Genomic DNA, 22,389 nt, shown 5'->3' with positions numbered 1-22,389 from the left:
TTTGTAATCTGGATTTATGATGATGTGTTCACATATAGATGGTTTAACATGTTGATTTTAACAGGGCTCTTATGGAGAAGTTCTGGTATTTCTCGTCAGTACTACTATATAAATACAGCAATGTCGTGGCCAGAGGCTCAGAGTTACTGCAGAGAGAGATTCACTGATCTGGCTACTGTAGACAGCATGGATGATGTGAACAGGCTGGTAAATGTAGTGGATGCTGGATACAATGGATCAGTTTGGATTGGACTGAAGAGGGCAACACGGACCCGCTGGAGTTGGTCTAATGGAGAAAAAAAAACTTCTGAGTATTTTAACTGGGGTCCAAATCAGCCAAATGACGGTGCATATTGTGTATTAACTTATAACAGTTATTGGTATGATGCGCTATGTAGCACTTTACGGTATTTTGCATGCTACAAGGGTGAGTTCTTGTAAAATTATGAATGCACAGTTTAGCAATGAAAAAAGAGCTTAAAACTCAGATTTTTTTCTTCGCCTCTCTCAATAGGAAATACTACATACATAATCCAGACTGCTAAAACCTGGATTGATGCTCAGAGCCACTGCAGACAGAATTACACAGACCTGCCCACCATCCACAACTCTGTGGAAAATGACCAGATAACTAAGAGTCTAATATCTGGACAGGACATCTGGATTGGTCTGTTTCTGGACTCTTGGGAATGGTCTGATAAATGGATCCTCTTTTTCAGACACTGGGAACTAGGTCAACTATCCAGGATTACTGGTGACTGTGTTGGCATGTCAAGAACCAATTCTGGCAAATGGGCTCAATACAGCTGTGATCTACAGAGTCCTTTTATCTGCCATGGAAGTGAGCATCTAACAAATTAGATCATGTTAGATGACTGTTGTTTGTCTATGTTCTGTTCTGTTATTTTGTTTGTGCGTTATTGTATTTAACAGTGATTACCAGCACAACAATATGCTTAAATAGCCTACAGAAAGCAAGCAAAGAACGCTCCCTTTATAATTATTAAAGCTGTACTAACTAGCCTTATCTCATGAGAAAACAAGTTGATTTCATATGAATTTGAATCATTTTATTATACAAAAACAAGGTGGATTGTGAAGTATGAATACAAAATCAGGATTCAAGATTTTTATTCCTCAAAATACACGAATATATAGAGAATATATAACCAGCAGTGAAATGTAAGTCGGGTCCACTCCATGGACAGTGCAATTATTATAGAATACAAACACAAAAGAAAATATACATAAATATAGGTATGTAAAAAATGAAATAAGAAATAAAGAATAAAATGTGCATGACAATATACTGTAGACTTAATAAATATTAAGATAAGCAGGTATGTACAAGAGAGGAATGGGCAAACAGGTTGTACAGGGTTGTTAAATAGCAGCAATAGAAACGGAGAGAAGAAGAAAAAAAAGTTGCCACCGGATTTGCCAAATAGTGAAATAGTTATGAATTATTAGGAGTGTGTGTTGGTTCTACATATGTTCAGTCTACTGTATACACATTTTCTTCTATGATTTCATTAGCTTTCAGCTTATAAATTGCGCACAAACGTATAATGCAATTTGTTTTAGGGCAAAATGATTTTTTTTTCAGGCTTTAATCATGATTATAGGATCTATGATCTTTACAGTTCTGTCATTTTCCTCCTGAAGGGCCTGTAGTACCAGAGTACCAGTTTATGAATCAAAGCATGACATGGCTTGATGCTCAGAGTTACTGCAGAGCGAGATTCACTGATCTGGCCGCTGTTACCACTATGAATGATGTGAACAGACTGGTAAATACAGTGAATCCTGGACTCAGTGGTTCAGTGTGGATAGGTCTCCATGCTATGGGAGTGAAACGTTGGGTCTGGTCTACGGGGGATATTTCAATCTTCCAGGAAAGTATGTGGCATCCAGGAGAACCAAATGCTGATGGGGAGTGTGTGAGGAGTTTTAATGGAAGCTGGTATGATGAGAGCTGCAGCACCGTTCTCCCATTTGTGTGTTTTAATAGTGAGTCCTCTTTCTTGGTTCATTTTTACCCCATTGTAAGGCAGTAAGAACCTCGGGCACTTTGATCTCCTAAGATACGAAAAATAGGGATGGGTGTATCGATCCTGAAGTATTGATATTTCGAAAAGTATCAATACTCAAATAAAAAATATTGATACTAAGGCATTTTAATTTACCAGTGATTTTTATTAATTTAACAAAAAATAATGTGTACAATATGCATTAATAAAGGATGAATAACCTATGTTAGTAGCAACACACGTAAATGTTGCATGGCAGAATCAATCAATCAATCACAGAGAGCGTTCCCTAACTTCTGACATTGCATGCAAACAGGGCTGCGTTTCCCAAAAGGATTATAAGAAAGCATTGATGTTTTTGGGAATGGCAGCCCAGAACAGTGCATAAAAAACATATATGTTTGATTTATTTGCAATAAACAAATTGAAATTGTAGCCTACATAGTTTGTGCAATAGGCCTGCGTTTATTTAAATTGAACGTAAAGTTCACATCGATCATGTTCTGTTCTGTAATGTTAATATAAATCATACACTGTCAGAATAAAACGTTTTAGAATAAAATTACATTTTATGCATGCAACAGAAAAGTGACCATAGTTTACCTATAGTATTTCCATGGTTACCACTACAGTAAACATATTTTAACCATGTGTAAACAAAACTGTACCTACGAAGTTGCAATCAATGTTGAGGAAAGTTACTTTTAAAAGTAATGCATTACAATATTGTGTTACTCCTTAAAAAAGTAACTAATTACATTAGTTACTTTTAATGGAAAGTAATGCGTTACGTTACTTTTGCGTTACTTTTTAAATCTGGGCAGGGCTTGCTTGTTTGTTCTTAATATAAAAAAGTTCTATTTTTGGCAAATATAAAAGCCCTTTCACATTAAGAAGGGAAACGAATAAGCCTCAAGCTGAAGGGAAAGTAAATTCACGTCTGTACCCAGATAGCACACGTACGTCTGCAAGATGTCTGTTAAAGATCTCTTGATCTGGAAAGCATCTGCTGTCTACAAACGTCTGGCAGATGTCTTTAAGATGTCAGTTTTACATACATTCTAAATCATAAACATCTTAAAGACATCTAATAGACATCTATTTGACATCTAAAAGGAAACGTCCTATAGACGTATTGCAGATGAGCAAACACCCTAAAAAATACATCTTGCAGATGTCAAATAGATGTCTCCGAGATATATGTGTGCTATCAGGGTACAGTGGAATGTAGAAGAAGAAAGTTCAACACATTTCAGCAATAAAACAAAGAAGCACAAATGTTTATCTAGAGTAATTTTTGCTTATTAGTATGGTTGAAATGGATCATTATAGGTCAGCAACAAAGACATTGGTTAATAAAATGGGGTTAAATACATAAAGGATATTTGTGTTATTCTAACATTTAATTATTGCAAGCTTGCATCACATTCCGTGTTTGCATTGCACTGTTTTTATTCATTTTGAGGAATACTAAATCAGTGGGTTTTTGTTTTTGTGAGTGAGATTAATTAATGCATGTTCGCATTTATTCTAGAACTACAGTAACATCTTACTGCCGATTTCTCTCAACATGGCAACACCAGAGCTGTCAATCAATAAATGTGAAAAAACTGGCATTACTTATTTGAAAAAGTAACTCAGATATTTTCTTGTAAATTAAAAAGTATTGCGTTACTTTACTAGTTACTTGAAAAAAGTAATCTGATTACGTAACTCGCGTTACTTGTAATGCATTACCCCCAACACTGGTTGCAATTAAGGCGTAGTGAATGTTAAAATGTGTTTCAAATATAAAGTTATGGAGTATTATTACCCATTTTACTCTTAGTAATTTAATAATTTAATACATTTCATTTATTCAGTCATATCGGTGTCGATAACGACAATACTGGCCATTAAAAGTACGGAGTGTCTATTTACACTAAATGTAAATAGCCCATCTTGTTGGCAAAAGCTATTTAAACTAACTTTGCCCACTAACGTGTGATTGGGTTAGTCAACAATAAAAAAAAGAATTTAGTTCAACATCGGTTTCAGTGGCGTAGATGGTAAGGCACATGCTTTTTGACGCGATCGACCCGAGTTCGAGCCCACCTTTTGCCAAAATTCCCTTTTCAAATCTCATATCGCATCAGAAAGGCATTTATTTTCAATAAAAATGAAGGAAATAATCAAAAAGTTGAAAATAAAGTATCGGTAGGGTTAGGGTAGGTGTAGGGAGGGCTTTATTGTCCCAATAAGGTGGCATCCATTTAATAAATTTGAATTAAAATGATAATTTACACTCATTATTACACATTATTATTGCATACTGTTTTATAATTTACTATAATACTGAGGTGCAGATAATTGCCACTATTTGCAATAAGTAGTATAAATAGCAGAAAATCTTGCTATGTTAACATAGTGTAAATAGCATCTGTCACTAAAAAAATATGCTATTTGCACTTTTACTTTCACAAAGTATCGGCATCGTATCGAAAACAAAATAAGTGGTATCGCCCATCCCTTATGAAAAATACAAACACTGTATTAACATTTTTGATCTTTGACTGAGGGTCGGTCCTTATCTTCTGTTTCTGAACAGAAAGCACTGGTTTCATGATTACAAAGACTGCTATGATGTGGAGAGATGCTCAGAGTTACTGCAGACAACACCACACTGATTTGGCGAGTATCAACCCAGAGCAGCAGAATCTGATTAGTCATGAATCCTCGCTCTGGATCGGTCTGTTTCTGGACTCTTGGGATTGGTCTAATCAATGGAGCCACTTCTTTAGACACTGGGCAGCAGATCAACCATCCCTGAGTTCAGGATCTAGTAACTGTGTTGGCATGTCAAAAACCGATTCTGGGAAATGGGCTCAATACAGCTGCGATGTTCAGCAGCCTTTTATCTGCTATGGAGGTGAGTTTCATCAAACAAGCACTGTGGCCGAGAAGTGGAAAACAAATCACAATTCTGAAAACAAAATAACAGATTACAAACACAAATGCAAATCTAAAACACAAAATAAAAATTCAGAAAGCACAAAAACAATTCCAAAAACATTATAACAAGTCAGAAAACACAATGACAAATCAGACAAACCGGAAGAGGTAGGAATAGTTTGAGACGGTTTGAGAATAGATTACTCACCGCTGACTGGACGAGACATCTGTCAATCAAAGTATAGGAAGAACAGCAGACTAGCGGTAGGATGTTTGGAGATGTTTAGTTCAGTTTAAATGTATTGTATGAATTGCCCTTAATATGGAATGAAAAATATACATGTAGATTTACAAAACTGTACTGTACTTTATTACCTCTGAATCAGAATACAAAAACTAGTTACCGCTATAATGCGAGGGTGTTTCTAATACAGCGTCTATGGTAGTGACGTAAATTTGACAGTTCTTTCTTCTGACTGCCGTTATCAGTATCTCTCTTTTTTTCTTTCTTCTTTTCATAAGTTGTGAAAACACTATTGTGGGTTTTTCTTTTGCTATTTGAGCAAATGGGAATGCAAATATAAAAACAAAAACAAAACAGGCAGAGGTGTGTTAAATTAGGATTTTTATGTGGGGCGTAGAGCATTTAAAGGGGAGAATATAAATACAAAATATTAAGAGTTGAACAGTCTTTTCATTAGGAAAATGAAACAAATTGACTTCTATCCAACAGCATTAAGACGGTAGTAGAAAATGGACTTATTGAAAAAGCGAATCGATTCTCTGCCAGTAGGAGGCGCTTTTGGAACGGTTTCCTTTGCAACAGCTGTACACAAAAGCTGCGCGGCTCTCATAAACGCTGCTTGATCAGGCAGTATTCAGGCATTATCATTTAGATGAGATGAAAATGACATCGAACGTTTGAGAAACGCCCCCTTTTAAACATCTCTGAACTTTCTACCGCTAGTCTGGTGTTCTTCCTGTATCTTGATTGACAGATGTCTCGTCCAATCAGCGGTGAGTAATCTATTCTCAAACCAATGGCGCTGTCTCAAACTATACCTACCTCTTCCGGTTTGTCTGATTTTTCCTTGTGTTTTCTGACTTGTTATTTTGTTTTCGGATTTTTCCTTGTGTTTTCTGACTTGTTATTTTGTTTTCGGATTTTTCCTTGTGTTTTCTGACTTATTTTGTTTTCGGATTTTTCCTTGTGTTTCTGAGTTGTTATTTTGTTTTCGGATTTTTCCTTGTGTTTTCTGAGTTGTTATTTTGTTTTCGGATTTTTCCTTGTGTTTTCTGACTTGTTATTTTGTTTTCGGATTTTTCCTTGTGTTTTTTTATTTGTTATTTTGTTTTCGGATTTTTCCTTGTGTTTTCTGATTTGTTATTTTGTTTTCGGATTTTTCCTTGTGTTTTCTGATTTGTTATTTTGTTTTCGGATTTTTCCTTGTGTTTTTTTATTTGTTATTTTGTTTTCGGATTTTTCCTTGTGTTTTCTGATTTGTTATTTTGTTTTCGGATTTTTCCTTGTGTTTTCTGATTTGTTATTTTGTTTTCGGATTTTTCCTTGTGTTTTCTGATTTGTTATTTTGTTTTCGGATTTTTCCTTGTGTTTTCTGACTTGTTATTTTGTTTTCGGATTTTTCCTTGTGTTTTTTTATTTGTTATTTTGTTTTCGGATTTTTCCTTGTGTTTTTTTATTTGTTATTTTGTTTTCGGATTTTTCCTTGTGTTTTTTTATTTGTTATTTTGTTTTCGGATTTTTCCTTGTGTTTTCTGACTTGTTATTTTGTTTTCGGATTTTTCCTTGTGTTTTCTGACTTGTTATTTTGTTTTCGGATTTTTCCTTGTGTTTTCTGACTTGTTATTTTGTTTTCGGATTTTTCCTTGTGTTTTCTGATTTGTTATTTTGTTTTCGGATTTTTCCTTGTGTTTTCTGACTTGTTATTTTGTTTTCGGATTTTTCCTTGTGTTTTTTTATTTGTTATTTTGTTTTCGGATTTTTCCTTGTGTTTTCTGACTTGTTATTTTGTTTTCGGATTTTTCCTTGTGTTTTCTGATTTGTTATTTTGTTTTCGGATTTTTCCTTGTGTTTTCTGACTTGTTATTTTGTTTTCGGATTTTTCCTTGTGTTTTCTGACTTGTTATTTTGTTTTCGGATTTTTCCTTGTGTTTTCTGACTTGTTATTTTGTTTTCGGATTTTTCCTTGTGTTTTCTGACTTGTTATTTTGTTTTTGGATTTTTCCTTGTGTTTTCTGACGTGTTATTTTGTTTTCGGATTTTTCCTTGTGTTTTCTGACTTGTTATTTTGTTTTCGGAATTGTTGCTGTGTTTTTTGAATTGTTATTTTGTTTTTTAGATTTGCATTTGCGTTTGTAATTTATTTTGTTTTCAGAATTGTGATTTGTTTTGCACCATAAACAAGAGAGTTTTAGGACACTTTTGAAACAGACATGACAAACAACTGATATGCTTTCGTTCGTCTTCTGTGTTGAGGATGACATGAACTCTGTATTCCTCTAGATGACAAGTTAATTAAAAACCAGATTGTCAGACTGAAGTTTTCCTGTACTGGAAAATGCACATTGAATGATCCTTCACTACAGACGGCCATTCTGAATGAGGTTTGCATCCACCTTAAACACGGTCAAATTCTGAATAATTAACTGCACTGGCAACTATCTACAACATCCTTTAGCTTTGTGTGTTTTCTCTTATTTCACATTGTTGCTGTTATTAGGTTTTATTTGATTCTTTCTTGCTGGTCTTCCAGATAAGTAAAAAGCTGAAGAGCATGGGGCTAGAAAGTGACAGAAAAGTAAGCTGGAGAAAGGGGCAAGGTGGAGCGGTGTTTCATCAGGAGAGAAAACCTCGAGCGACTTCAAATACTGCATGTAATAAGCAGTAAATTTATATTTACCTCTTTCAAGTAAACTTTAAAATAGATTCAAAGAATATAAAAGTAGATTTTTATTTTAATGAGCTGTGAAGTAGTAATATTATCCATTATCATGAATGACGATAGTACATAATATATTTATTGGAAGTGACTATTGAATTATTTTCCTTATGACTTTTCCCCTTTATAAATTTGCCATTTAACATTACAATTTCGAAAGGAAATATTTTCAGTAAAACCATCATTAAAGTATGATGAAATCATTCTCGTAATTAATTTGAAAGAAATTTGATTAGCAGAAATAATATGCATATTCCCATTTTCAGGTGATGCCTAGATATGTCAAGATTTTTGAAAATAGTTTTTGTGTGATGACTGATTTAATATAGAAACTTTAATAAACTGTATGTTAAAAAATAACATTTGCTTTGTAGAACTGAAATTTAGAAATTGAACTTTTATGCATTGACATAGACTTTCAAAATAAGTTACTCTCTCAGGTGAATGACTGTGTGTATGGTGGGGGGTGCATTCTGAAATAATAATAAATAACAAAGTAGATAAAGATTTATGCATTTATCCTATTATTTATTACTTTTGGTGCAAACTTGGATATTTACTAGTATTCCTGAAATCTTTTCCATGCATCAAAACTATCTATTTGGAGTAGAGTTAGACTAACTACAGTGTGGCATTTTCCAAGGAATCTTCTTTCGCCTAAGAACCACACGACATGACTGTGTCTGCCAGACGCTAACCTGCCACAGGCCCTTACTTTAATATTCTTTAATATTAGCAGTGTCTTAGGTGCAAGTCATCATTTGACCACCGGATGGCTACAAAGTACAGTCTTTTGAAAAACCCTGGCTAATAAGCACGACCTGTGTTTTTGTTAAACGAATCGAGAAATCAGACTCATTAGGAGACATCAAATAGTTTAGGTGCGCGTTTTTGAGTTTCAGCCTTGAAGTCACGTCTCCAATCATTACGGTAAGTGTGTGTGTGTGTGTTTTAAGATTTTAGTTTCATGATGGATGAATTACTAATGGCAAAATAATAAATAAAAAGAATTACTAACGCCAACAATGACTAAACTGACTGCATAAGGTGCAACTTGTCCAAACCCCTTCCTATCAGTGCTGGAGAGCGCGCGTGATTTTTTTGCAGTCTGACCCAAGGAGGAGCATAAACACTTAGGGGGGCGAATGCAGTACTTAATTAGCATTGAATCATTTTTAGCTGTACAAAATAGCATTTGGTTAATATTTTATTACACATTTTATATATATATATATATATATATATATATATATATATAATAAAAAGGGAGTATTAAATACAAATACAATTATTTTATAGTAAACTTAAAAATAAAATGCTAATATTTACTTCTTTTTTATATGAATTTCCATCATTTTCAAACTTAAAATCAACTTAAAATCACTCTAAAAATAATTAAATGCAAAAGTATTGTTTAGTGTAAAACATGAAATAATACATAAAACAAAGTGTGATAATACTATTATATTTTAAAATAAAAAGGGAGTATTAAATACAAAATCAGTAGGCTTTTATTTTGGCGGGTTGCTGGCAAGTATTGCGCTTATGGGTTTAGCGCTGCCGATTGAAAAGCGTCAGTGATTAAAATGTCACAGTTTTGCATTGTGCCTTGAAAACGGCAGCGGGTAGCCTAGATTTATGCTTTCAGTTTGAATAGAAATCTTATACAGTACAGTTTGTTGATCTAAAATGGTAATTGTGCATTAACAGTTGTCAACCATGTTGAACTTATTTACACAGCGCATTTTTTATTTTGGTCGCACATGCGGACCACTTATGTGTACCCCTGTATATAACACAGTAGGGGTGTGCAATATTGACAAAAAAGATATCTCGATATTTTCCTGGATTTTTTTGGATAACAATAATTAGACAATATTTTGCCAAGTTTGTTATTGTGCTGATATCTTAAGGACTAGGGGGGGAGGGCGGGGTAACGCGGAGTAAATAGTAACACAGACTTTCTAGATAGTTGCACAGGGTTAAACTTGACGTATTTCCGGGATTTTCACCACACTGTTGGCACACATCTTCCCACCATCCTTCGAGAAATTTCAGCAAAGTTTGAATGAGAATCACAGGAGAAACCGTTTTGGCATCATGTAAGTATTTTTTGTTATACTAGTTGCTTTTCGATTTTCGAATATGTGAAAGTATGTTAGTCCAATCTTATATTGTTGTGATTACCATCTTCTTGGCCAAAAGATGGTACCATTTTGAAAGATGTGAAAAACACATATGCTGCGTCCAAAACTGCATACTGCTTGAGTAGGTACTACATTTGAATTTGAACGTACTACCCGACCGTTAAAACAGTATGTTCTCTATAGTCTCGCGTAGCCAGACCACAGATTTTCTTACCATAGGAGCGAATGTGAAGTGCCTTGATCTTTACTTAATGTCCTAATGATTTTTGGCATAAAAGAAAAATCAATCATTTTGACCCATACAGTGTATTTTTGGCTATTGCTACAAATATACCTGTGCTACTTTTTGTGCTCTAGGGTCACATATATCAAAGTTATTTGCCCAAGGCAATATCAGCATTGGTTTTGTTTAGAGGTCTGCTACCCGCAGTGGCGGCTGCTGGTCTTTCAAAGAGGGGAAGCTAATTTTCGGCCTACATCATAAAAATTGTCCATTTATTTATACGTAAATTCTGCCATCGTGTGCAGTTTGCTAGCTGGCTAGTTCACCGCCTGGCCTAATGTATGAATGAATGAATGAACAAACGATCTAAAAAAACATTAAACTCGACGGAGGAAATGTGGGAATTAGGTTAAACCGAAACAAGGAATGTGGTGTATAATTGTGTGAAACGTATAATGAAAATTGGCCAGCAATTTCACCAAGCAAATATCAAGAAATAGGTTGCAGCAGTTTGTCTTTTGACTACACTTGCAAAGTCCACTATGGGACTGAGCTCGAATCAGTGTTGCCAACTTCTTTCGATGGAAAGTAGCTGATGACGTCATGCGCAAATTAGCATATCCATGACGTCATCGCTTCATATTGCCTTTTACATTTGTTTGTCTCTCTGTGCTCATACTGTATTTTAATGCAGCTAAATTCTCAATAAAACTGTTTTCCTTTATATATTTTACTGTTTATGTTGTCAGTCAATGGGATAAATATGAACTAGTGACTGAAACGCAGCCCTTTAAGAATACATAACCAGCTCTCCCTCCCAGTTAGTATGCACAAAAATACTAATTTATAATCGTGCCGTCGTCTGATTAAATCAAATAATACACACAAGATAAGACCAGACAATTCCTGTGCTGTGATTTCGGCTATATTTGCATGTAAAATTAGAGAAGCAACATAATATCTATTTGAACTGAACGCGCTGCTCCTCTCAGCCGCTCACTGAACAGAGAAAGAGGTGCGTGCGCGCTGACCTCGCGCCGTTGCGGCAGTACCAGCGATCACAGAGACTCGCTAAGGTTTGTCAAAGAAGTCGCTAGATTAGTCGCTAGTCACTTTTGGGGAAAAAGGTCGCTAGGGTGGTCTGAAAAGTCGCTCAATTGGCAACACTGGCTCGAATAGCTTCAGCATCAGCGACTTCTTATAGGACACAATCGCTGTCAATCAAAAGGAGACGCAGTCTTTCGACAAACCCTCCAATCATCACGCAGAAGCCCGGAGTCCGGCCCCGCCCACTCCTCCATTCACCCCCAGAGACGCTGAGCGTCCGGGGGCGGGACATAATCACAGCATTTATCCAATGAGCGTCTAGTTTTGAAGCACTGAAAAAAACTGTTCAAAGCAGCCCCATTGAAGTCAATGGACGCTGGGCTTCAACAGGCAAATACACTGATGCTACGGGAATATATGAGAAGGAAATCGAGTCACCTGCTATATGTAGCTGATTCTGAACGAACTCGTCTCTGAGATGAACGTGTTCTAACGCATTTTTAATCAATAAAATGTTAACACAATAGTACATGTTTGACCATTAATTTTTTGACATTATAGGGGAAGCCGAGCTTCCCTTGCAGTCTTAAAGAAATCCCCACTGGCTACCCGGGTTCGGGTTAATGTTTAATGAACAGCTTCGGGCTCAGGTTTGTAGCTAAACTAAAACTATATGCAGGCTTCGCTGCTTTCATAGACGCATGCACACACATTATTGCACACAGATATCAGAGAGATCGCGCAGCGAACACAGCACGTAAACCTTTATTAGTAAAATAGCTTTGATAGGCCACTGACTCGCAACGTTATATTTCTCTGCAGTGATCCTTCCATTGTGGCTGACACAGAACTGCGTACGCTATGTGCGTCCAGCGTATACTCTCCAAAATGGGACGAATCATTGAATAAAGTCGTTATTTTTGTTTTCTTTCCGTACAAAAAGTATTCTTGTTGCTTCATAACGTTACGATTGAACCACTGATGGCAGATGGAGTACTTTAACAATGTCTTTCAAACATTTCTGGACCTTGACAGTATTATTTACTCGGCAGTCAATGAGACAGTCACAAGCCTCCCAGTTTTCATCCAAAATATCTTCAATTGTGCTCCGAAGACAAACGAAGCTTTTACAAGTTTGGAACGACATGGGGGTAAGTGATTAATGACAAAAAATTCATTTTGGTGTGGAGTAACCCTTTAAGTAATATTTACTCGTTTATCCTTAAAAGCTACACATTATTTAAAGTTCCTTTATCTTTTTTTAATTTACTCAATACACATTTTAATATTTCTGTATCTTTCTACAAAAGTATCATTAAACAGTAAACAACAGTCAAAACAAAGCATTTATTCACTTAATAAAAACTCTTACAGTTTTTACAAGAATTCATTGAGAACAGTAACTATATTTTAATGTTAAAACCTCAAATGTCAATCAGAATATTTATCAATGGTTAAGAACAACCACATACTACTCCGGCGAAAGCCACAACTTTATCAGTATCTCTAGCTTTTTCTCTGTTTCCTACTTCCTTCTGGTCAGAATATAAGTTGAAATTAATGTGCATGTTTTAGAATGCACAATACTATCTAAACTTCTGAGAAAAAGCATAAAGAATAAAGCTCATTTGCAACAAAATATCAGTACTTTAAAACAATGAAGTAACTATTTAAGGTGTACACCTTTGAAGACAGTGTCCCAACATCCAGCCCAAGGACAACTTCTGAAGGAATATTTCAGTTCTTTACAACACAAAATGAGTCACGTAAGGAATGCACATTCAACCTGAACATTCAAAGTCTGTAAACATTTTGAATTCTGTAAAACAAACTGAGACTCATTTGGAAGAAAGCAGAGTGTTTTAAACAAGCAATTTACTCTTCAATGTATATACTTTAGAACAGTATATATAGTAATAATACATTCTATTGTCCTGTAAAAATAAAAAGCAGCATTTAATAATCATGATAATAATTAATATTATGTAATATAATCAATGTATTAATAGATTTATTATTAAAGTACCTGCCTAAAGCTTGGAAACATTACAATTATTAATTTTGAAATAAATACATTCTGCTCATCAAGGCTGCATTTATTTGATAAAAAAAAGTCAAAGCAGTAGTAATGTGAAATATTATTAAAAAATTTTTTTTTAAAGTTTTATATTTTAAAATGTAATTTATTCCTGTGATGCACAGCAGAATTTTCTGCATCATTACTTCAGTCACATGATCTTTTTAGGACTTCTCAAGCACCCCCCATTTTGGCGTGGACACATGTTATCTTTAAAACTGTGAACTTTATTAAAGATTTTCTAAGACCATGTCATGTGCGTTTTTAGAGAAGACTAATAAAATGCTAAAAAATAATTTTAGTGCCCCCTGTAAGCTCTCCTGCATGATATTGTCTCATGTCTGGCCCAGCAAATTGCCCCATTCATGTTTCTATTGTTCTCACTGGATGAAACTTTTATTAATTTTGTGCTCCTTGATATGCTTTTTTTTTTAATTCTCAAATACTGGCAGCCGCTGACTTGCATGAATCACCAAGGACCACGTTTTCAGTCGAAAATCGTATTTACTGTTCTACTGAAGAAAAAAAAAAAGGGGGGGGGGGGGACCCTACAACTTGGATAGCCAGAGAGTGACTACATTAACATAAATTGTTTTTTACTGCAAGCTCATGTTGAATTGTATTTTAAACATGTCATCACGCATGAAAGACATGAGACATGAGAGAGACTTGAAATAATTTAGCCATTCAGCACATCCATCTAGTAGTCAGTCAGTGCAGTAATTTTAACATTATTACAAGGTCCTAAAAGATCACTAACACTACGATTTACTTAAAAAGATGATTGTGGGTTTCTTTAACTTATATCAATTGTGATAAAAAAAAAATCATCAGGTCGCCCACACCTTACAGTACTATATTCTTACTCAATATATTCACTTGTATTTTAGGCTATTAATAATAATATAACATAGGCTATTATTATTAATAATAAAGCTATAGATTTACTGTATATTGTACTTTACATCTGACCTTGTATTACATACAATTTATACTCAGAATCAGAATGAATCAGAATCAGCTTTATTGCCAGGCATGTTTGCACATACGAGGAATTTGTTTTAGTGACAGTAGCTTCACAGTGCGACAGATTGACAGCAACAGGACAGGACACAGATAGTAAAAAAAAATAAAAAATTAATAAATAAATAATGTACAAATATACAAAAATGGACAATGTGCCAAATAGCACAAACACAATATACAAAATAGACAATTCAGTATGTACAGTAGCCTAAACCTTTCCAGATGATGACATGTTCACTAAAAGATGAACATAAACAGTTTAACATAGTTTACACATTAGATTAAATATAAAGAAAGTTTTATAAAGATAGGTATTGATATATAGGTAAGTAGATAGATATAAAGATAGATAGATGTATATGTTTTCTTGATGTTGGTATGTTCTTATTAACGTGGTTTAACTGCATGACTGTAAATAACTGCAAGTCACTGGATTTGTGCTTTGTTGTAAATATAAATACACTGTTGCTAAAAGAATGAATTGCCTACACAGAATAAAACTTAAAAAAATTTTTTAATTAATTATCACTTATTTATTTAAAACATTTATTTAGAATTTATAAACAAATTTTTCGAAAAGAGACAGATACCGGTCTGCTCTGGCTGCTGCTGCCTTTTCTCTCTCCTCCTCTCTCTCCACTGCTTGTCTCTCCCTCTCTTCTTCCCTCTCTGCTTGCTCTTTTAAGAACTCTAGAATAGCCTGGCTGTCCCTATGCCTCTTTCTGGACTGCTGGCTGCTCCTGGGTTCTTCAGAGGGGGTAGAAGCTGGTGAGCTGACCAAGCCACCTGTAGTGGCAGTCAGGCTTGATGAAACAACCAGGGGTGGACTAATGGAGTGCTGCCCCTGGAGTGCACCATCCATTGCAGTGTACCATTGCCAGGTAGCAGCAGTCACACCACCAGCCTCTACCCCTTTTCCTGTGGGTGGGTCCCTAAGCTCCTGAAAATTAAGTGAAACTTACTGTTGTATTTATTATGGAAGCCATACATTATTATTATATTATTACACAGCTCTCTGAAAGGCTTGATTCTGATTGGTCAGTGTTGCCACTGCTAGTCTTTGCATCAGTCTCAGGAAGGCCCTCACATTTTATAACAGAAAGCAGAGAAACAGAAATGACCTTGTATTTGTCCTTCAAATTGTTCCACTTCTTTTTGGCCTGTTTGGCAGTAATTGCCAGACCCGAACTGGAAATAAAGTACCTGGGCAAAACAAAAACATGAACAGTTAAAACCGTGACACATAACATTAAAGGATTAGTGCACCCAAGAATTAAAATTCTGTCATTAATTACTCACCCTCATGTTGTTCCAAACCAATAAAACCTTCGTTCATCTTCAGAAAACAAATGAAAAGATTTTTGATGAAATCCGAAAGCAACTGAAATGTTTCCAGGGTTGGAAATGGAGTAAGGAAATCAGTAAAATAGTCCATGTGACATCAGTGGTTCAATCATAGTTTTATGAAGCTACGAGAACACTTTTTGTGTTCAAAGAAAACAAAAATAACGACTTTATTCAACAATTCTTCTCCTCCAATCACCATCTTCATACCAATGTCTTTACTACCTTTCTGTGCCTTGAACATGGTATTTCCCTTGCTGTCTATGGAGTGTCAGAAAACTCAAGATTTCATTAAAAACAAAATCTTAATTTGTGCTCTGAAGATGAAAGAAGGCCTTACAGGTTTGGAACAACATGAAGGTGAGGTAATTAATGACAGAATTTTAATTCTTGGGTGAACTAACCCTTTAATTTAAAGACTGCCCATATCTGGCTCCAAACCAGGCTTCTTTACTACAACCACAGAACCGTGACACATATCAGCAGAAGGATGTTTTCTCCCAATGCTAATATTCACGTCTTTGCTGTTTGGAAGAATGAGATAGGTGTATGTGAACAAAAAACAGTTTTATGTCAAATATTTATCTTTATTTTTTTACCAAATGCACAAGTTTTTTTTTTAAACCAAATGGACGCAAAAAAAAAAATCCGTAAAGTCTATGATAAATAACTGTAAGCTGTGTTTGCCAGAATTTTACTGTAAAAAAAATACATTAAATAAAAATACGGTTGCAACATTTTAGGTTTTACATGTTCAACTTAAGTTTACATTTAAGTACCATAGTTTCATTAACTGATGTAATTATACCGACCTATGGAAGTACTAAAATCTGTTTTGTACCTTTGTAATACACTGATAACCACAAGAAGCAGGTGATGAGTAAGTCACATGATGAACCAAAGCCCATCAAAAGCAGCTTTTAAATACTAACATATACAGAAGGTGCAGTGTCATTCACACAAACACTAAACACCATCATGGTAACATACATGAAACTGAAATAATAAACATTCATTTAACAACATTAGGTGTAACATACAACCTTAATGTACACAACTGATCAGAAAAAAATAAATAAAAAGAAACAGTTATTTCTACAAAAAAACATCAAATGTGAAATATAATGGAGGGAATGCCATTGTACGGTTATTCACTATAATTTTTTTTACTTTTACCGTTAAAACCATGGTACTTTTTTACAGTGCACTCTTGCTTTCAGCATGCATTTTCTTTTAGAAAAAAGTCATCAGGTAGACAGCAATCTGAGAATTACTTCAGTGTCTGTTTAAATTATGTAATTATATTTTCATCAAATATTCTGTGTCAAAAGATTTAATGTCAGTTTTTTCATTTTTCCCACATGTGACAATAAACAGCATGAAAATGTCATTGGTTAATGTCATGTTAGATTTTTGGATTGGTTTTGTTCATGATTAAGACTTGGATGCCAGGTGTTTCATATTAAAGCAGTAATGCCCCCTACTGGTGTACACATGCAACTCAATAATATATAAAGTTGTGTTCAAAAGTTTACATACCCCTTGCAGAATATGCAAAATATTAATAATTTAAACAATATAAGAGGGATCATGTAAATTGCACGTTATTTTTTATTTATTACTGTCATGAATAAGTTATTTCACATAACATGATTATATATACTCCACAAGAAAAAATAATAATAACTGAATTTATAAAAATTATCCAATTCAAAAGTTTACATACCCTTGAATCTTAATCCACGACTGTTTTTCTGTTTTGTGATAGTTGTTCATGAGTCCTGCGTTGGTCCTGAGCAGTTAAACTGCCTGCTGTTCTTCAGAAAACCCCCCCAGCTCCTGCCCATTCTTTCCTTTTCCAGCATCTTCTGCATATTTTAACCTTTTCCGAAAGTGACTATGATTTTGAGATCCATTTTTTTCCACACTGAGGACAACTGTGGGACTCATATGCAACTATTACAGAAGGTTTAAACGCTCACAGATGCTCTCGAAGGAAAAACAATGCATTAAGAGCCAGGGGGTGAAAACTTTTTGAATGTGAAGATCAGTGTAAATATAACTTATTTTGTCTTCTGAGAAATATTTAACTATCTTCTGTAGCCTCTGAAGGGCAGTACTAAATGAAAAAATATGGTATTTTGGCAAAATAAGAAAAATTTACACATCTCCATTCTGTTCAAAAGTTTTCACCCCCCGGTTCTTAATGCATGGTTATTCCTTCTGGAGCATCAGTGAGCGTTTGAACCTTTGGTAATAGTTGCATATGAGTCCCTCAGTTGTCCTCGGTGTGAAAAGATGGATCTCAAAATCATACAGTCACTTTTGTATTCTGAGCTCTGTACTAGAGGGTGACACGGGAGTGGATTTTCAAACTTCTCCCGTCCCACTCCCACAAAAAAAAATCCCTTATGTCCCAATCCCACAAAAAAACTGGGGGAAAATCTCATCCTGTTCCAATCCCAGAAGAATGACTCCCATTCCCTCCCAATCTGTCAGTTACAGTAAGAATACAGTACAGATCACAACATGCCCACCTTAGTATCCAAAATGTAGTTTTTTGTTGTTATATTGAACTGAAAGCCAGCTTAAACAATGCACAGTGTGCATTACACAAACATTAAATTTTATGTAAATCATCCATGCTAACACACGTTTTCTATTTGAATTTTTTTAATTTGAAAGTAGACATTTCACTCTCTATAGATATATTTTTCTTAGACGGAGTTTCAAAGTTTCTCGCTCAAGTTCACAGAGACCTAGATGGCAGAAAGCGCATCCTGTTTGCTTTAATTAATTTACAGAAGTGCAACGTTTCGTGGTTATTCTTAGTGCACACAAATAAACATAGTCTTTACAGAATCGAAAGATGTATTAGGCTACTTTTATCTGTATGACCCAAAATTACGTAGTACTTTAAGAGCAAGTGAGCGCACTGGTGCCTGTCCTGCAACGAGCACTACTGTTCAGCTCCACACTCCACACACACTTCAATAGCGCACATATCTCTAGGTTAACATTAGATTAAGCAGCCATGTAAAGTTGCTACTACATACATCTTTCAGATGAAAAACCATATTTGATGTTGATGAATGATAGGTGAGCATTTGGATGTCCTGCCCTATGTACTATATTACCACATAGACCAGATTTTGTTTCCCATCCCGCGGTATTCCCGAAAAAATGTCAGCCTCTACTCTGTACGCGCCACTGAAGGTAGTTCCTGTGTCAAATTCCTGTATCAAAGCAACGCATCAGTTTCTCACCTGCATCAGTTTCCCATTGACTCAGCTGTTCTAATAAATTTACCTGTTGAAATCTTAATCCTCTGTTTCCGTAACATTATGTACATGTTTTTTTTTGTTTTTTATAAATTTGCAAAGATTTCAAACTAATTTCTTTCATGTTGTCATTATGGGGTATTGTTTGTAGAATTGAGAAAAATAATGAGTCCATTTTGGAAAAAGACTTTAACACAACAAAATGTGGATAAAGTGAAATGCAAAAATATTAAGACAGAATGAAGAGGGAGACCGCAAGAGAACATTCCACAAGTCTGTTCCTTCTTTTGTGTTTATTCTGTTTAGACAGTGACTAAAACATAGTAACATAGTCTTGGTCACATATTATTGTAGCACAGTTTGTGCTGAATACAAAAAAAAATACATGTTGGTCAATAGTATGTTACAAGTAGCTGAAATAAGCACAAATATCAGGGCATGTCAAAACATCTCAAGGGCCCCAAAATCACCTCAGGCCCCAGAGGGTTAATTAAATTTTCAACAACCAGTATCCATGATTTCATGCAGGGTGCATGTGAATTAAAACCAGACAAACAAACAGTCCATTTTTGTATTCCCATGCACCCTGCAGTTTTTGCATGATGCAATTAAAAAAATAATAATTATAAAAATTCAGTGTGGCTAGCAACCTTTTTGCTCATTAGAAAAAGATAAAGAATAAATGACAACAACAACAAAAAACAATATAACTGCTCTTCTGTCATATTTATGAGAGCATTGACAACACAACTGTCCTCTTCATCAAACAATCCTAAGAATTACTTTTCAAACAGTATTTAGGAAGTGAGAAAGAGGGCGAAAGGAATGAAGTAGAAAGTGAGAGAAAGGGGAAATAAGAGGAGGTTGGGAACGCTTCTGAAGTTGGAGGATGCTGCATTGAATGCAATAAATCCAGGTGGGTTGCTGCCCGTGTAAGACTTGATCCAGTCCTGGTACCGAGAGACTCTTGCGAACACAGTGGGAAATGTGGGGTCAGCACATTGCATACCAAAACTCACAATGCCGGACTGAATCCACAGGGAGCCCTTCCTACTGACCATTGGACCTCCAGAGTCTCCCTGTATTGACAGACATTCGGCAGTTATATCTCTGACAGTATCCAGTGAACAACTGTTCCAGTATATACAGAATTAGGCAACTGTGTAGCCCTATGGTAAAAGTATGCCGGCCGTGTGTCTCTCGAAACGTTTCGTTTGTATGTTTGCTTGTTTTTATTTTTGTCCGGCATACCTTTTTCAAGGTCAAGTCGCAAGACTTTATTTTTGTGACTTAATTGAGAGTGCATTCAAGCAAGTGTGAACTCGACCAATCTAGCAAATCAGTCTTACTTTTTGTATGTAGCTGACTTTAAAAAGTTATGAATAGTCTTGCAACAAAACATTAGATGACTAAGCCGTTGCAGCAGGCTACATGTAGTGTATCAAAGAGCAGTCATAGAGTCAAGTTCATGATCAGTGCAGTAAAGACAGGGATTAATGAAGCAACTACACTGGAAGTGTAAAGTCTGTAGGTGACAAAACTGGTGAGTAATTTTTTGCAAATTGATTTGGATTAAAAAGGGTTCAAATGAATGACTGATTTCTTACCTGACATGCACCCTTTCCTCCCTGATTTAACAGTCCAGCACAAATCATATTGTTTGTGATGCTTATGTTGACCCCTCCATAAGCATTATTACAGTCGCTGTCTTTCACAACTGGTATCATCACCTCCTGCAGTACCTCAGGCAACTCTGTGCCTACGACACAAGTCAGAGGACAAATTTATGGCTTGTAAAAACATTTCTAGGTGAATTCTTGAGGTTTACAGTATAACTGGCAAGGAAATGTTCACTCACCATTAGGTTGCAGTCTGCCCCATCCAGTGACCCAGCTCTCTGTACCTGCAGCAAATCTACTATTACCAGCACCCAGACAGACTGGCCGAATGTAATCAGAGAAAGGCACAGAGGAGGAGAGCTGGATCAGTGCTATGTCATTGTCAATAGTAGAAATGTCAAATTTAGGATGGTTTATGATTTGACTTGCTGTCCTGTTTGTCTCATAAGGGTTAGAGCCGGATTGGTTCAGACGCCCAAAGTGCATCACAATGTAAGATGCATTGAACCTGTAAATAAAGTCTGCTTTAATTTCACTATTATCAGTTTACAAAGATATCTTAAGCTTTACTTAAGCTTTCAACATACCACCGGAAGCAGTGAGCTGCAGACAAAACCCAGTCTTTAGTGATGAGAGTCCCGCCACAGAAATGGCCAAAGTCGAAGCCCTGAAAGGTGAGATGAATGCTGACCTGCCACGGCCAAACTCCTGCCGTCGCATTCTCCCCTCCAACAATCCTGTTGCTGAGAGGGGCTTGACCACATACTGATGAGAGAAAGCAAGATTTCCTTCTGTGACGAGTCGGCTGCCTCCCCCCTTATTATCATCACCACACCGTCCCGTATTCGCCGCCCTTCACCAGGCTCCCGACGGGAGTGGGCGTGTGAGAGAGGAGGGGCGCTGAAACAGCCAGGGCTGGCGGCGTGTGATGAGGCGCAGCTGATGTGAATAGAGCCTCATCACCGCCGCTGTTTAAATGCCGAGCACGCCTCTCCTCGGGAGACCGGTCTCTTCCCCGTGCATGCACGCTGGTGTCCTCGTGGGTCCAGGAAGGGAGCGTTGAGGGATTCCCGCACCACCGGAGACGTGAGATGCCGGGCCGTTCTATCCCCCGGAAGCGCCGCGGGCAAAGGATGGACTATGCCGCTCAGAAGAAGCCGCCGACCCACGCGCCCCGGTCCCGAGAGAGGAGCACGTGCGGCCACCAGACTCCACCCCTCACCTGGACCCTTCCTTCCAGAACACTGCCCTCCTTCACAAGCCCATAGCACGACGAGGACACCAGATCCCCTGTTTTATTTTGGACACTTTGCATTCCCCTTTGGACACTTTATTTGGTTATTTTTGTTTAATAAAAACCTCTCCGAGGCTTGACGCCACACCCACTGTGTCTGTCGTTTGCTCCTTCCGCCACACTTCCTAAAATGCACCACTGACACACAAGAAACATTCTGAGTCATTGTGACAACTCACCATCTAACTGACAGAGGGAACCTGTGTGCACAGACAAAGACAAAGACAAAGACACAGTAAGCAGAGTCATCCAGACAGAGCTGATAGACTGGTTTGTGTAGCCCACAATCACTGTTTCACCCGTTACATCAGTGCTGGTTTAAAATTACATGAAAACATGACCTTAATAAAAATGTTTATGGATTTTAGCCAACATACCTGTTAAATGATTTCATGTTCATGACGTGAATA

The 22,389-nt window shown here is 36.3% G+C and overlaps 2 protein-coding genes across 2 annotated transcripts; one reads left to right on the top strand and one right to left on the bottom strand.

Annotated features, from left to right (window-relative positions):
- Positions 1-70: 70 nt before the first annotated feature.
- LOC306861627 (C-type mannose receptor 2-like) lies at positions 71-8,397 on the top strand. The gene is made up of 6 exons (XM_079404007.1): positions 71-427; positions 515-841; positions 1,666-2,010; positions 4,618-4,938; positions 7,486-7,586; positions 7,736-8,397. The coding sequence occupies exons 1-6, from the start codon at positions 121-123 to the stop codon at positions 7,868-7,870; spliced, it is 1,536 nt and encodes a 511-aa protein (XP_079260133.1). The 5' UTR covers positions 71-120; the 3' UTR covers positions 7,871-8,397.
- Positions 8,398-19,370: 10,973 nt separating this feature from the next.
- LOC306861675 (trypsin II-P29-like) lies at positions 19,371-22,179 on the bottom strand. Its single transcript, XM_079404081.1, has 4 exons — positions 21,273-22,179; positions 20,925-21,193; positions 20,674-20,825; positions 19,371-20,145 (listed from the first exon to the last, which is right to left on the bottom strand). Exons 2-4 carry the CDS (start codon positions 21,169-21,171, stop codon positions 19,864-19,866), a joined length of 681 nt encoding a protein of 226 aa, XP_079260207.1. The 5' UTR covers positions 21,172-21,193; positions 21,273-22,179; the 3' UTR covers positions 19,371-19,863.
- Between the last annotated feature and the right edge of the window lie 210 nt (positions 22,180-22,389).

Source organism: Barbus barbus (genome assembly GCF_936440315.1).
Source record: "Barbus barbus genome assembly, chromosome: 42".
NCBI classification, from domain to species: domain Eukaryota; kingdom Metazoa; phylum Chordata; class Actinopteri; order Cypriniformes; family Cyprinidae; genus Barbus; species Barbus barbus.
This window is presented reverse-complemented; position numbering and strand designations above follow the sequence as displayed.